Source organism: Phocoena sinus, chromosome 5 (genome assembly GCF_008692025.1).
Source record: "Phocoena sinus isolate mPhoSin1 chromosome 5, mPhoSin1.pri, whole genome shotgun sequence".
Lineage (NCBI taxonomy): Eukaryota > Metazoa > Chordata > Mammalia > Artiodactyla > Phocoenidae > Phocoena > Phocoena sinus.
In genome coordinates, this window is record NC_045767.1 from 122,237,489 (window position 1) to 122,254,903 (window position 17,415).

At 40.4% G+C, this 17,415-nt stretch overlaps 1 protein-coding gene across 1 annotated transcript; it reads right to left on the bottom strand.

The window, feature by feature from the left end:
• Positions 1 to 5,613: 5,613 nt before the first annotated feature.
• C5H4orf17 (chromosome 5 C4orf17 homolog) lies at positions 5,614 to 16,976 on the bottom strand. The gene is given in 6 exon segments (XM_032632012.1): positions 5,614 to 6,120; positions 7,614 to 7,657; positions 8,902 to 9,091; positions 10,440 to 10,521; positions 16,785 to 16,796; positions 16,902 to 16,976. Coding segments are annotated over 6 exon segments (606 nt in total). The 3' UTR covers positions 5,614 to 5,917.
• Between the last annotated feature and the right edge of the window lie 439 nt (positions 16,977 to 17,415).

Consider the following 17,415-nt stretch of genomic DNA (forward strand, 5'->3'; position numbering starts at 1 on the left):
TGAATATATTTCCACAGAGAAAGATGCTCACAGACTTAGAAAACAAACTTATGGTTAACCAAAAGGAAAGGCGGGAGGAATGGATAAATTAGGATACGGGGGTTAACATACATATACTAAAATAAAATATATAATCACCAAAGACCACCATATACCAAGTGAGGTCTACTCAACACTCTGTAATAACCTATATGGGAGCAGGACTGAAGATGAATAGATAAACGTATGTGCATAAATGAACCAGATTCTGTACACCTACAACAAACACAACATTGTACTGGAGTTTACTCCGATAGAAAATAAAATTTAAATTAAAAAAACAAGAAGTAATGACACATAAGCTTTTGGGGGTTTGTCCTGGCACCTTCCACTCTGATGTACAACCTAGGAACATGTCTTCCAAGAAGGCTCTGTTGCCCTAGTAACCAGAGTTGGGGATGTAGGTATTGCGCCACCTTGTGGCCATTTCCTGAAATAGCAGCTTTAAACCTAGTGCTAATGGTCACTTAACATTCACAAGGCAGGGCTGTAAATGACACCTGCCCTCCAAAAATGTCCTACAGTCTGAAATTGACAAAAAAAATTCAACACGGGCAAATTTTCACAAGGTAAAGTTTACTCTTTTTTTTATTAAAAAATAGACATGGAAAAATGGTCAACATAATGAATAATTGGAGACATGCATATCCAAACAACAAAGAAGTATCACCTCACACCAGTTAGAATGGCAATCAGCAAAAAGTCGACAAACAATACCGAAGGGGTTGTGGAGAAATGCATACCCTTTATGCTGTTGGTGGGATGTATACTGGTGACAACCACTAACGAGAACTGAATGGAGGTGCCATTAAAAGGTAAAACTTCAGCTACCATATGATTTGGCCGACCTGCTACCGGGCCTATCAACCGAGAAGACCAGAATCTAAAAGACACAATCACCCAAACGTCCACTGCAGCAAGATTTACAGTAGCCAAGAAATGGAAGCAACCAAAATGTCAATCGACACGTGAATGGACAGAAGTGGTACATGTACACAACGGAATATTAGCCACAAAAAAAGAATGAAACAGTGCCCTTTGCAGAACCATAGATGAGCCTAGAGATAATCATACTACGTGAAGTCAGAAAGAGAAAGACAAATATCCTATGATGTCATTTATAGGTGTTATCTAAAAACGGATACCAATGAACATATTTCCACAGAGAAAGACACAGACTTAGAAAACAAACTTATGGTTAACCAAATGGAAAGGCGGGAGGAATGGGTCAATTAGCATGTTGGGGTTAACATACATATACTAATACAGATAAAATAAATATATCAAAAAGGACCTACCTCATTGCAAGGGAGGTCTACTCAACCGTCTGTAATAACCTACACGGGAACAGGATCGGTACATGAATAGATATATGTATATGCATAAATGAAGCAGGTTCTGTACACTGAGAACAAACACAACATTGTAATCAAATTTACTCTGATAGAAAATAAAAATTAAATTAAAAAAACAAAGAAGTAATGAGACATAAGCTTTTGGGGGTTTGTCCTGGCACATTCCACTCTAATTTACAACAAAGGAACAGGACTTCCAGGAAGGCTCTGTTGCCCTAGTAACCAGAGTGGGGAATTGAGAAATCCTGCCACCTTGTGGCCGTTTTCCGCAACAGCAGCTTTAAACCTAGTGCTAACGGTCACATAATATTCACAAGGACTGCAGGGCTGTAAATGACACCTGCCCTCAAAAAATGTCCTGCGGTCTGGAATCGACAAGAAAATTCAACACAGGGCAAACTTTCAAGACGACAATTTCAAGAGGTAAATTCTACTCACACCGTTGTTTTTCTTTTTCGTAAAGCATATGAAAAACTGCTCAACATCACTAATTATTAGAGTCAGGCAAATCCAAAATACAAAATGGTATCACCTCACACCAGTTAGAATGGCCATCAGCAAAATATCTACAAACAAGAAATGCTGAAGGGGTGGTGGAGAAATTGGTACCCTCTTATGCTGCTGGTGGGATGTAAACTGGTAGCAGCCACTAATGAGAACAGAATGGAGGCAGCTTTAAAAGGTAAAAATTGAGCTACCATATGATCCGGCAGTCCAATTGCTGGGTATGTATCTAAAGACCAGAATTCGAAAAGATGCACCCAAACGTGCACTGCAGCAAGATTTACAACAGCCAAGACATGGAAGCAACCAAAATGTCCATTGACCAACGAATGGATAAAGAAAAAGTGGCACATGTCCACAATGGAATATTGTTCAGACATGAAAAGTATGAAATAATGCCCATTGCAGCAACATAGATGAACCTAGTTGTAATCATACTAAGTGAAGTAAGTCAGAAAGAAAAAGACAAATATTGTATGATACCACTTACAGATGGAATCTAAAAAGTAATCAGTGAACCAATTGACAAAAGAGAAACAGAATCACAAAAGTAGAAAATAAAATTATGGTTAACAAAGGGGAAAGATGTGGGGAAGGGATAAATTAGGAAGTGGGGATTTACAAATAGAAACTATTACATATAAAATAGATAATTAACAAGGACCTACGTATAACAAGGGAGTTCTACTCAACATTCTGTAATAACCTATATGGGAAAAGAATCCAGAGATGAATAGATATATCTATATGTATAAATGAAAAAGATTCTGTACACCTTCGAAACACACAACACACAGCATTGTATATCATGTATACCAAGACTTCAAGCAGATGTACCCTCCCTGTGGGAGGCAGAATAATGTCCCTCCAAAGATCCTAATCTCTGGAACCTATGGTGTTACATGGTAAAGTGGAATTAAATTGCTAGTCATTTGACCTTAAGATTATCTTGGATAACCTGGATAACAGGCAGGCCCAATGTAATCATAGGGTCCTTAACAGTGGAAGAGGGGGGACGGAAGAGTCAGTACCAGTGATGTGTTATGAGAAAGACTCAACCAGCCATTGCTGGCTTTAAAGATAGAAGGGAGTCTTGAGGCAAGGAGTGTGGGTAACCTCTAGAGGTTGGACAGGCAATGAAACAGATTCTCCCCTAAAGCCTCCAAAAGGAATGCAGCCCTGCCAACACCTTGGTTTTAGCCCAGTGAGATCCATTTTGGACCTCGGCCCCAGAACTGTAAGAAACTTGTATCGGCTTAAGCCACTAAGTTTGTGGTAATTTATTACAGCAGCTATAGGAAGATACTACTTTCTTTTGCCAGCAGGAAGAAATTAACAGTGAAACTCTAGATAACGGTAGAGCCAGAACATGGAAGGATCCAGGGCCTCTGAATCACCAAGTAAAGTGAAGTCATCTGCTGGTTGAAAACACACACCTTGGACTCTTATGTGAGAAAAACCTCTGCTGTATTTGAATGATGACATTTTTTACAACTGTTTTGTCTCATCCCAATGAGTACAACTCTCTGTGCCTCAGAGAATTTAAACTTATTTTTAAATAAGTTTTCTTATTTAAAAAAAAAGTGAGGGGCTTCCCTGGTGGCACAGCGGTTGAGAATGCAGGGGACATGGGTTCGAGACATGGTCTGGGAAGACCCCACATTCCACGGAGCAACTGGGCCCGTGAGCCACAACTACTGAGCCTGTGTGTCTGGAGCCTGTGCTCCGCAACAAGAGAGGCCACGATAGTGAGAGGCCCGTGCACCGCGATGAAGAGTGGCCCCCACTTGATGCAACTGGAGAAAGCCCTCGCACAAAAACGAAGACCCAACACAGCCAAAAATGAATAAATTAATTAATAATAATTAAAAAAAGAAAAAAGTGAGTATAAAAATAATAGCTACCTCAAATAGTTATGGTGAAACTTAAATAAGTTACTATATCTAAAGTGTTTAGAATGATTCCTGACACACAGTAAGTGTAGTATAAGTGTTATCATTAAGAGTGTGTGCATACATATGGTCACCTTATCTTTGATAAAGGAGGCAGGAATGTACAGTGGAGAAAGGACAGCCTCTTCAATAAGTGGTGCTGGGAAAACTGGACAGGTACATGTAAAAGTATGAGACTAGATCACTCCCTAACACCATACACAAAAATAAGCTCAAAATGGATTAAAGACCTAAATGTAAGGCCAAACACTATCAAACTCTTAGAGGAAAACATAGGCAGAACACTCTATGACATAAATCACAGCAAGATCCTTTTTGACCCACCTCCTAGAGAAATGGAAATAAAAACAAAAATAAACAAATGGGACCTAATGAAACTTCAAAGCTTTTGCACAGCAAAGGAAACCATAAACAAGACCAAAAGACAACCCTCAGAATGGGAGATAATATTTGCAAATGAAGCAACTGACAAAGGATTAATCTCCAAAATTTACAAGCAGCTCATGCAGCTCAATAAGAAAAAAACAAACAACCCAATCCAAAAATGGGCAGAAGACCTAAATAGACATTTCTCCAAAGAAGATATACAGAATGCCAACAAACACATGAAAGAATGCTCAACATCATTAATCATTAGAGAAATGCAAATCAAAACTACAATGAGGTATCACCTCACACCAGTCAGAATGGCCATCATCAAAAAATCTAGAAACAATAAAAGCTGGAGAGGGTGTGGAGAAAAGGGAACACTCTTGCACTGCTGGTGGGAATGTGAATTGGTTCAGCCACTATGGAGAACGGTATGGAGGTTCCTTAAAAAACTACAAATAGAACTACCATATGACCCAGCAATCCCACTACTGGGCATATACCCTGAGGAAACCAAAATTCAAAAAGAGTCATGTACCAAAATGTTCATTGCAGCTCTATTTACAATAGCCCGGAGATGGAAACAACCTAAGTGCCCATCATCGGATGAATGGATAAAGAAGATGTGGCACATATATACAATGGAATATTACTCAGCCATAAAAAGAAACAAAACTGAGCTATTTGTAATGAGGTGGATAGACCTAGAGTCTGTCATACAGAGTGAAGTAAGTCAGAAAGAGAAAGACAAATACCGTATGCTAACACATATATATGGAATTTAAGAAAAAAAAATGTCATGAAGAACCTAGGGGTAAGACAGGAATAAAGACACAGACCTACTGGAGAACGGACTTTGAGGATATGGGGAGGGGGAAGGGTGAGCTGTGACAAAGCGAGAGAGAGGCATGGACATACATACACTACCAAACGTAAGGTAGATAGCTAACGGGAAGCAGCCGCATAGCACAGGAAGATCAGTTCCGTGCTTTGTGACCGCCTGGAGGGGTGGGATGGGGAGGGTGGGAGGGAGAGAGATACAAGAGGGAAGAGATATGGGAACATATGTATATGTATAACTGATTCACTTTGTTATAAAGCAGAAACTAACACACCATTGTAAAGCAATTATACCCCAATAAAGATGTTAAAAAAAAAAGAGTGTATGCATAAATGCACACACACAAAATGTATAATATCTGTTTTGAATATCAGTGCAAACATTCTAAACAAAAGATTGGGTAAGAAGATGACCATTTTTCCCATAGTCCAACAACACTGAAACACAGTAGATTGCAAAAAGTAGCTCAGATGTTAAAATTCTGTTTATTGTTGTTGTTTTTATTTTTTATCAGATTTTGGGGTAGTGTTGAATTGAAATTGCCTAATTCTGATTATGGATTTTTCTAGTATCAGAGCCCAATGCTTATGTACTAATATTAATAGTAGCAAGACTAGAAATATAGTATATAAATAAACATATTTCTTTTATACATGGTACTAATTTAACTACAAATAGAAATATTATCTCCCTTAATATTTATTTAGTATCATTATATACAGGTGCTTTGAGATTTACATGTACCAACATATAGAGGAGCTATTGATTCCTCCATACCAAAAACATGTTTTTAATAATTTGATGTTATAACAAAGTGAAACTCATGTTTGTGAAAGACTTAGCCCAGTCTAGAATTTCTACCTTTGGTGTGTTACAGGATAAAATGTTCTCTGGGGAGAGAGACTGTATCCTTGCTGTATACTCCTTGCTTATGTTGGTTTTGTTGATATGCTCTCTTGAGTTTTAGGCCTGGGAAGAGGCTTTAGCTTGCTGAAATATTCTGCAATGGGTATTTTCATCTTATTTCTTCTTATAAACAGTGGAAGCTTGTGCTCAGCCTCTGAAATAGAAAAAGTCTCAATAAGACCATAATTGAGACATTGAATATAGTAGCTTCTGCCATGTTTTAGTAGCAAATCACACACACACAAAATCTATATGAAGTTTAGGTGAATCAAATACACCCAAAATTCATAAAATAATTTATTCTCATCTTTCTTAGCACCTGCTCATCTTTAGTGAGTTATTTGTTCTATAACATGCAAGATATGTTCTTTCAATCTTAAAATCAAACATTATTTTGGTAGGAACGATTTAGAGCTGGTGATGAGTAAAGGTGAGAGATAAGGATGGGACCAGTGAGAGAAAGGTGAAGGACATATGGTCCTGACAGACAAAAAAGAAAGTAGACAAGCCGGTTAAAACAACTGTACTCAAAAGACCTTCCCAAGGCCTACACTGTTTACACCTAAACAGAAATAAGGATTTGGGGAAACGCTGAATACCGACACAAGAGACAAAGAGGTATGATTTGAGGATTTGTATACAAGTATCTAGACAGGGTAAAATATATTTGAGGCCTACAGATAAGACATAAAATTATGTAATAGAAACCATCACTGTCATGATTTTGTGATCATAGGGTGAAGAGTTTGTTAAAAGTCAGATACAATAGACCATCCTTGGAGTGTCAGAGTAAGGAGGTATTTTCTAATTTCTAAACTATACTTATTATTGCCTATTAGCAAATAGCATTTCTTTCGGGTTTGATTAATCCCAACAGAAACTGCTGGAGTCTAGAGTGACCTCCAGAAACTCTAATTGATTGCTATGTCATTCCTGGTATAAGGGGGACTTGCAGAAATAGGAAGACAGACTTTTGTTTGAGGCTTGTGGACAGGCTTCATAGTTGTTGCCTTATAGCCATTGCTGCTATGTTTGTTTTAAAGCTAGGAGCTGCCAAACCCACAGGGATATTTTGATTGGACTATTCTGGACCAAACTAGGACTTTCCACAATTCTTGATTTTGCTTGGTCCAAATTGAAGGCTGGGGCTGGACTGCTGATGGGGACATAAAACTGCTACTCTCTGTTGTATTTCAGCTGTGTTGTGGGCATATGGTTGTGGCTAATTGTCAAAATTTCATTGTTTTCTCTGGCTGGCTTTGTTTCAAGCGAAAATCATTTAGCCCAATGACAGTTAAGCTGTGAAGAACCAAAACTCTGACTATCACTGTCCTTTTTGTTAGGTCAATGCAGGTTGTCTCCTGTCACTGGATTGGCATGACCAAACTTAAGAGTTCCTGCTGTCCTTCTGTCTTGCTTCTCAAAGAGTGCGATGAGGCACTTTGCCTTTCAAAACAAAGTCAAATATAGGTCAAATTTATCTCATTGAGAAATTCAGCAGATGCTGTCCCTTAAGAGTAGCTGTAAATTGCTATTGTATTATACTGCCTTTAAAACCACAGATCCTTAACATCTTTGTCTCTAACTAGTTAGATACTTACTGGTTTCCTTATACCAACTCAGTAATTATCGCAAACTGTACTTAACCTTTCAGTACTTCCTTATTTCCTTCAGATCCTTGACTTGACACTCTAAATCAATTGGAGAAAGAGAAAATGAAATTCACAGATACAAACAAGTATTTCCCATAGACTGCATTATCATCAACAAGCTATGTATGTTTCTTAAATAAGCTACCCCAATTCTTCATTTTTCAATGCAGACAGCATTAAATGTACTTTCCAATGAAAAATTCTTCTAACTTTGAGTAAACATCTGAACAGTACATGATATTACTCAGTAAGGTAGAGAAACTGACTCTATCTCCCAGTTTCCAATTTTATGGAAACTTCAAGGTGGTGACCGATTAAAATGTAAAATTCTTCCTCTGTCTTAATAATGCTTTTTAAAGTGACATGTGTTTTGAATACTTATTTTCCCTGAATTTAAGATTTGCCCAACTTTTAATTTTAAAGCAACAAGATATTCTCTCGCAGCTTAAATAACATCTTACCACATTCTTTCACCATGCTGTTACACATAAACATGTATTTTCTTCTGTCATTGAAATTACAAAGCTTAAGACAAATTTCTACTGAAATAATTCCAAATTCCCTTAATAGTTGTTTTTCCCTCTGGCAGCCCCCAGGCATACGTCAGAGAAAATTAAGTGGAGCAATTTATTTTAATCTTGCATTGTTCTAGACAAAAAAAAAAAGTGATTTAACAAAATACACAATAACAATGCAATTTTGGTTTTCTTTATTGCTTCTATTTTTAGATAAACTAAAAACCACTGCATTTTCTTAGATTTCTGGGTGGCTACTCTTGCTTTACCCTGAATGGAAAGGGAACTTTTCTCAAAAAGATGGGTTGTTAGGTAAGGAAGACATGGTCTCTGCCAAATGCTCTGAACAACAGGATTTAGAATGATTTCTCGTATTACGTTTATGAAAATGAAAGAAAACAAACACTCATTGTTGTCATTTACTGAATAAGGAGGATACTTAAAACTTCAGCGATTTTAGTGTTTTGAAAGATAACCAAAAGGGAATTCAGGGCTTCCCTGGTGGCGCAGTGGTTGAGAGTCCGCCTGCCAATGCAGGGAACACGGGTTCGTGCCCCAGTCCGGGAAGATCCCACATGCCGCGGAGCGGCTGGGCCCGTGAGCCATGGCCGCTGAGCCTGCGCGTCCAGAGCCTGTGCTCCGCAACGGGAGAGGCCACAACAGTGAAAGGCCCGAGTACCGCAAAACAAACAAGCAAACAAAACACAAAAGGGAATTCAAAGTCTTTATGAACCACATGCCCCATAGGTGGCCATTAGGTCTAATTACCTGCTCTGTTGATGTCCTTCCCTAGAACTGGTTACCACTTCTGATTTTGCTGGTGAATCTGAGGGTGATTTAACTTTGGGTGGCCTGCCAGTCTCTGCTGCTAGTTCCGCTGAGGCGTTTCTTCTGAGGGGAGTTAACAAGTTTATCTCAGCCAGTTCAGCATGAATCAAAGCTGAGACCCACTCCTTTTCTGATTTAAAAAATGAGAGGGGCATGAAGGTTGTAATTATCATGTTGGCTAGAAACACAGGATTAGTTCTTTTACTCAGCACTCTAGTGTGAAAGGTAATCTGTTTTCTGGGTAGGCACCTACGTGTGAGTTAAATTTTCTGTGGAAAAGGTGATTCACATCAACCTAATTTCTGTTGACCTGTGATATTGTATAGCTCTCAGAGTACTCACTGGGGTACTTGTCCCTGAGTGGCAGTGGAATACATTTTAAATATTGAGTATAAAACCCAGACTTACAGGCCACTGCCAAATAAAAACAAATAAGGATACCTATAAAAAGTACTAGTACCATGAGATCTCATTAAAATAAAGACTAATTGTTAAATAATAAATAGTTTTAAGCATCTCTACAAAGATATAGACCAAAGTAGTACTAAAGTGATGTCCGTGATAATTTTATTATTTTTCCTCTTTTATTATTTTTTTCTGGTTGATTTGTTTTTCACCCCCAAATAAGCACTCAATACTTGTGTAAATTTTAAAAATTTATATTCTTAAAAAGGAAAAAAAAAGAATAACTAAAAACTCCTTATCCCCAAATACTTCTCAATTGCCTGCCAAGTAATCTTCCTGAGGTAAGGTACTATCTCCAAAGTACTCCCCATTTAAAAACATTAGTCTGTTCCTAACACATTGGTATTTCCTAACATTGATTACTGCAGTGATTTTCAAAGAGTGGTCCCCAGACCAGGCTTATCAGTGTCACCTGGGAACTTGTTAGAAATGTCAATTCTCAGACTCCACTCACCTCAGTTTTGCCTCAGTCAGTCTGATGACCAGCTAGGTCTGAGGTTAGCTGCTCTATGCTATTTATGGTTATCTCACTTGGGACTGGCATGTGCTTTCATGGAACAGGTCAGAAAAGCCTGAAGGAGGCTGGGAGTTGACTGACTTGATGGTTTTGGTGAGGAATTGGCAGAGCTGTTAGAATCTGGAATTTGGAAGGCTGTGCTATTGCCATCCACATAAAAGGAGGGAAACAGGCTGTATTCAGGGGTCACAGGAGGCCAGAAGATATGCTCAGGGAGAGCCTGGGTGTGCGGACTCAGGAGGAGAAGCACAAACCAGCTCTGGACACAAGTGTTTCACATCACCCGAAGAAGTTCAGCTTGGGGCATACCAAATTGTGGGTCATTGTATGGCCAGCTTGTGTGCAGCTGGATATACAGGACTCTGATACTGAAACATTAGGGAAATAATATTGCAACCTTGTCTTTGCAAATCCAAGGAAGAAAACTTCAGACACTGGCACATTCCTAGTTTCTGACAATAAACTGAGCTCAGTGTTCACAAATGCTTAATCTCACCTTTTGAACTTGCATGGAGCAGCCACTGTAGAACTTCTGCCAGAGAATCAGTACGTAGAATGTTACAGATCTTTTCCAGAACCTGACAGAGAACGTTAGAGTTACATAGTGAGCAAGGTTTGTAAGGTTTCCTTTACTTACTCCACAATCTCATCTTCCCAAATGTCACTCTGTACACAATGCTCAAGTCGATTGGGATTTTAGCTTGGGAGCCAGATTTCAAACAGGAAAAAAACATCTTCAGTACAAGTACATTTGACCCTGCAAGGCAGGGTTAGGGGCGCCGACCCTCCAAGCAGTCAAAAATCCAGCTATAACTTAGAGCCAGCCCTCCATACAGGTGGTTCCTCCATATTCACAGTTCCACATCCACAGATTCAACCAACCACAGATCATGTAGTACTATCATATTTACTATTGAAAATAATCCATGTATAAGTGGACCCACACAGTTCAAACTTGAGTTGTTCAAGGGTCAACGGTGATAGTTTAGGTTAGGCGATGCAGTTTTGTTTTGTTTGTTCGGTACTAACGTCTTCTGGAGGAGCAATTCACTTTTCTTCTCTTTCGGAATTGATACTTTCCCACTGCAGCATGGGGTTCTTTCCGTCACAGAACTGCCCCATCTGTACTTCTCCTCTCTATAGCGAGTGAATCTAGCTGAATTCATCATTGTTCCTCAGTCCCCTGAACACAGTGATTGGCCCAATCGGATAGGAATACAATTACCTCTAGTCTATCAGAATCCTCCGTTGACTTTTTAATCTGGAGTTAAGGGCTGAGTGTGGATGACAGAGGAGATATATGAAATAATTCTAATAAAAATGGACTATAATAAGGCATTAAAGTCCAAAGTATTAAGCACATGTAGATGTTTCTAGTTTTACCCTAAATTGTGTCTGTTCTTGGAATTTAGACATATCTGAAATCCAAACCTGTCTCCTGAACTTCAGTCCTATTTATCCATCTGCCTACCAGACTTATCCACTTAGACATACTGTAGGTACTTTGAACCCCAAATATCTAAAGCTAAACCCAGCTTTCTCTTCATAAAACCTGCTCCAAACTTGCTGTTTCTCCTGGTTCCCCTATCTCAGTGGACACACCAGCATACATTGAGCATATGTCCAAGCAAGACCCTGGGATTCATACTGGACAGCTCCCTTATCCTTTTCTACAACATACTACCAACAAGTTCAGTAAATTCTTTCTTCTAAATATTTCTCAAATATCTCTATTTCTCTTTATCCCCATAGCCTTGACCCAGCCTAAACTATCATCAATTCTGCAACTGCAACATCCTTTTTCCTAGGCTTTCTGGCTGAAATCTTTTCTTAAAATACTATTAATTTAACAAATATTTGTGTCTGTCATTGATCTAGGTGCTGGAGATATAGAATTTAAAGTAAAGGGCAGAAAAATCCACTGTCCTTTATTGAGCTTTGTTCTATTATTAAGATTCCTGTCCTCAATAATGCCTTATCCTAGAAGAGAGAACAAGTTAAATTTGCTCCTAATTTCACAATAAATCAGTGGCCATGGCAAAAATAGAAAAATAGCCCTGTGGTATTATATTATTCTCTAGGCCACTCTGCCTCTCATGATTTTGTCATCAATATGGTGATTGCACATCACTCCCAGCTTCTTCTCATTCACAGGTCACTCATTTACAACTTTGAAAGAATATAATTATCATTTTAGTGAGAGAAGATAGAATAAGTCCTCCTAGGAAACTTTTTCTTCATTGAGTTTTATTCTGGAAGCCAGTTAATATATTGGTGGGTAAGTTTGATCTGTTGAAATTTGATTTTAGGATTTGAGTGTAGGTCTAGAGTAGCCCCTACTGTGGGTTAGTATACCCTATTCTTTTTCTAAAGTGTGACCTTTCTGGGGTCTCAACTGCATTCCTGGTGTGTTCAGCAAGGTCTCTCTACTCTAGCAGATCAGAACTCCATCATCTTTAAGCAAAATGCTCCCTCCCATTAGCTCTCTTCTGCCAGGTCTCAGACTCCCATCCTGTGCACATACAGCTTTTATTGGGCTAAAGATTCAGGGAACCCGATACAGATTTCTGGAGCTCATTCTGTCCACAGATCCTTCTTCTTCAGTATCTTAATTTGCGAATTCCAGCCACTTCAGCATCCCCAAACACTGAACTCTGTTTTCTCTACCTAGTGAAGCTCTTACTCTCTGTTTGGGCTCCACTTCTCTGTGCCATGATTAGGAATGTGCCCCAGGAAGAAATCTGGGTTGAATGTGGAAATTATCCCAATTGTTTCACTTCCCTTAATGGTCATAAATCTGTGCTGTCTGGTGTCCAGTGCCTGGAAACAGTTTTTTGTTTGTTTGTTTGTTTGTTTCCCAGATATATTGTTGTTTACAGTTGGAGGCTAATGAACCTAACCTATCATTTTGGAAGCAGAGTACCTTGCTGGAAATTTTCTTCCCCCTCCCAAATTAATTCTGCATGTTATATCTAGAATGATTTTTCTAAAGTACAACTCTGACAATGTAATTCTTGTACTTACAAAGTAATTCAGCCCTTGGGATGAAATCTGGCCACCTCAATATAGCTTATAAAATACTTTATTATCTGGTTTCTGCTTAAGCCTCCAGCCCTGTCTTTTATAAACTTCTCCCAGCACTCTCTGCACTACCCATATCGTTGCTTTTAGTTCCTTGAATAGATAGTGCTCTCACATCTTAGCATTTAGATACGAAGTTCTCTTCACTGGGAATGAGCTCTTCCATGCTTTTCTTCATTTTCTAATTATATCTTAAACATTCTTTGGATTCCTTTCTCCTTGAAGACTCTCTTAGCTCCAAATCTACTCCTATATGTCCTGACAACATCTGTACAATTCCTCTTTTTTTTTTTTGCAGTGCGCGGGCCTCTCACTGTTGTGGCCTCTCCCGTTGTGGAGCACAGGCTCCGGATGCACAGGCTCAGCGGCCATGGCTCATGGGCCCAGCCGCTCCGCGGCATGTGGGATCTTCCCAGACCGGGGCACAAACCCGTGTCCCCTGCATCGGCAGGCGGACTCTCAACCACTGTGCCACCAGGGAAGCCCCCAGCTTTCTTTTGATTCCCATTTGCATGGAATACTTTTTCCATCTCCTCACTTTCAGTCTGTATGTGTCCCTAGGTCTGAAGTGGGTCTCTTGTAGACAACATATATGCAGGTCTTTATTTTGTATCCATTCAGCCAGTCTATGTCTTTTGGTGGGAGCATTTAATCTGTTTACATTTAAGGTAATTATTGATATGTATGTTCCTATTACCATTTTCTTAATTGTTTTGGGTTTGTTTTTGTAGGTTTTTTCCTTCTCTTGTGTTTCTTGCCTATAGAAGTTCCTTTAGCATTTGTTGTAAAGCTGGTTTGGTGGTGCTGAATTCTCTTAAATTTTGATTGTCTGTACACGTTTTAATTTCTCCATCAAATCTGAATGAGTTCCTTGCTGGGTAGAGTAATCTTGGTTTTAACTTTTTCCCTTTGATCACTTTAAATATGTCCTGCCACTCCCTTCTGGCTTGCAGAGTTTCTGCTGAAAGATCAGTTGTTACCTTATGGGGATTCCCTTGTATGTTATTTGTTGTTTTTCCCTTGCTGCTTTTAATATATTTTCTTTGTATTTAATTTTTTATAGTTTGATTAATATGTGTCTTGGTGTGTTTCTCCTTGGATTTATCCTTTATGGGACTCTCTGTGCTTACCAGACTGGACTATTTCCTTTCCCATATTAGGGAAGTTTTCAACTATAATCTCTTCAAATATTTTCTCAGTCTCTTTCTTTTTCTCTTCTTCTTCTGGGACCCGTATAATTCAAATGTTGTTGCATTTAATGTTGTCCCAAAGGTCTCTGAGACTGTCCTCAATTCTTTTCATTCTTTTTTTCTTTATTCTGCTCTGTGGTAGTTATTTCCACTATTTTATCTTCCAGGTCACTTATCCGTTCTTCTGCCTCAGTTATTCTGCTATTGATTCCTTCTAGAGAATTTTTAATTTCATTTATTGTGTTGTTCATCATTGTTTCTTTGCTCTTTAGTTGTTCTAGTTCCGTGTTAAACATTTCTTATATTTTCTCCATTCTATTTCCAAGATTTTGGATCATCTTTACTATCATTATTCTGAATTCTTTTTCAGGTAGACTGCCTATTTCCTCTTCATTTGTTTGGTCTGGTGGGTTTTTACCTTGCTCCTTCATCTGCTGTGTGTTTTTCTGTCTTCTCATTTTGCTTACCTTACTGTGTTTGGGGTCTCCTTTTTGCAGGCTGCAGGTTCGTAGTTCCCGTTGTTTCTGGTGTGTGTCCCCAGTGGCTAAGGTTGGTTTAGTGGGTTGTGTAGGCTTCCTGATGGAGGGAACTAGTGCCTGTGTTCTGGTGGATGAGGCTGGATCTTGTGTTTCTGGTGGGCAGGACAGTGTCCAATGGTGTGTTTTGGGGTGTCTGTGGACATGATTTTAGGCAGCCTCTCTTCTAATGGGTGGGATGTGTTCCTGTCTTGCTAGTTGTTTGGCATAGGGTCTCCAGCACTGTAGCTTGCTAGTTGTTGAGTGGAGCTGCGTCTTAGTGTTGAGATGGAAATCTCTGGGATAGCTTTCACCAACTGATATTATGTGGAGTGGGGAGGTCTCTGGTGGTCCACTGTCCTGAAGTTGGCTCTCCCACTTCAGAGGCACAGGCCTGATACCCGGCCAGAGCACCAAGACCCTCAGTCACACAGCCCAGAAGAAAAGGAAGAAAAAAGAGAGGGAGGAAGGAAGGGAGGAAGGGAGGGAGGAAGGGAGGGAGGGAGGGAGGAAGGAAGGAAGGAAGGAAGGAGAAAGAAAGAAAATTAAAAGAAATAAAGTTATTAAAATAAAAAATATTAAAAATAGAAAATGATTAAAAATTATAAAAAGAAAAAAAAGTAGAAAGAAGAGAGTAACCAGACCAAAAAACAAATCCACCAATGAAAACAGGTGCTAAAAACTATACTAAAAAAACAAACAAAAAAAATGGCCAAACAGAACCCTAGGACCAATGGTAAAAGCAAAGCTATACAGACAATATCTCACACAGAAGCATACACATACACACTCACAAAAAGAGAAAAAGGGAAATAAAAGTATATATATATACCTGTATATTAAAAAAAAAAGAGAACAGAGTAACCAAATCAATAAACAAATCTACCAATGATAATAAACTCTAAATATTAAACTAAGATAAACTTAAAAGCAGAAACCAGTCAGTAGCATACAGCAAACCCTAAGTCTACAGTTGCTCCCAAAGTCCACTGCATCAATTTGGGATGATTCGTTGTGTATTCAGGTATTCCACAGATGCAGGGTACATCAAGTTGATTGTGCAGCTTTATAAAATCCACTGCTTCTGAGGCTGCTGGGAGAGATTTCCCTTTCTGTTCTTTGTTCTCACAGCTCCCGGGGGTTCAGCTTTGGATTTGGCTCCGCCTCTGCGTGTAGGTCGCAGGAGGGCGTCTGTTCTTCGCTCAGACAGGACGGGGTTAAAGGAGCCGCTGATTTGGGGGCTCTGGCTCACTCAGGCCGGGGAGAGGGAGGGGCACGGAGTGCGGGGCGAGCCTGCAGCGGCAGAGGCCGGCGTGACGTTGCACCGGCCTGAGGCGCGCCGTGCGTTCTCCGGGGGAAGTTGTCCCTGGATCCCGGGACCCTGGCAGTTCCGGGCTGGACAGGCTCCCCGGAAGCGGGGTGTGGATAGTAACCTGTGCTCGCACACAGGCTTCTCGATGGCGGCAGCAGCAGCCTTAGCGTCTCATGCCCGTCTCTGGGGTCCGCGCTGATAGCCGCGGCTCGCACCCGTCTCTGGAGCTCCTTTAAGCGGCGCTCTGAATCCCCTCTCCTCGCGCACCAGGAAACAAAGAGGCAAGAAAAAGTCTCTTGCCTCTTCGGCAGGTCCAGACTTTTCCCCGGACTCCCTCCCGGCTAGCCGTGGCGCACTAACCCCCTGCAGGCTGTGTTCACGCCGCCAACCCCAGTCCTCTCCCTGCGCTCCGACCGAAGCCCGAGCCTCAGCTCCCAGCCCTGCCCGCCCCGGCGGGTGAGCAGACAAGCCTCTAGGCCTGGTGAGTGCTGGTCGGCCCTGATCCTCTGTGCGGGAATCTCTCCGGTTTGTCCTCCGCACCCCTGTTGCTGCGCTCTCCCCCGCGTCTCCGAAGCTCCCCTCTCTGCCACCTGCAGTCTCCGCCCGCGAAGGGGCTTCCTAGTGTGTGGAAAGCTTTCCTCCTTCACAGCTCCCTCCCACTGGTGCAGGTCCCGTCCCTATCCTTTTGTCTCTGTTTATTCTTTTTCCTTTTGCCCTACTCAGGTACGTGGGGAGCTTCTTACCTTTTGGGAAGTCTGAGGTCTTCTGCCAGCGTTCAGTAGGTGTTCTGTAGGAATTGTTCCACATGTAGATGTATTTCTGATGTATTTGTGGAGAGGAAGGTGATCTCCGCGTCTTACCCCTCCGCCATCTTGAAAGTCTCCCTCTCGAGTGCTTCTTAATTGTTTTCCTGGCTCTGAGAAGAGATGTTTCATTCATCAGAAGAAGCGCTATGCATTTGATGTTTAAGGGTTCATTAAAAAGGTTGAACGAGCATTCTCTGTCGTTTGCATATCCACATTAGATATTTCACAGATATTGAGAGGTTAGGGTGATAGTTTATTTCTGACTTTTTGTTTAATGAAGGAAAAATTACTGTAGTGTGTGAATAGAGAAAAGGGGGGAAATGAGCGTTGGTGTGCCCTTTTAAAAAAAGTTAGAGAATACCTAAACTTGTCGAAGAAATATATCAGGGTGGTTGGGTGGGTTTTTTGTTTGTTTGAGGGCAAGAGGGGATTCAAGATTGTTTTCAAACTGATGTTGCTACTCCAACTCTACCAATTCCCTCAAAGAGATTTTTATTCCAGTCACAAGGTTAAAGTTCCATGTTCACCACTAGGTGGCGGCAACATGCCATCCACAGACTTGGCTGTG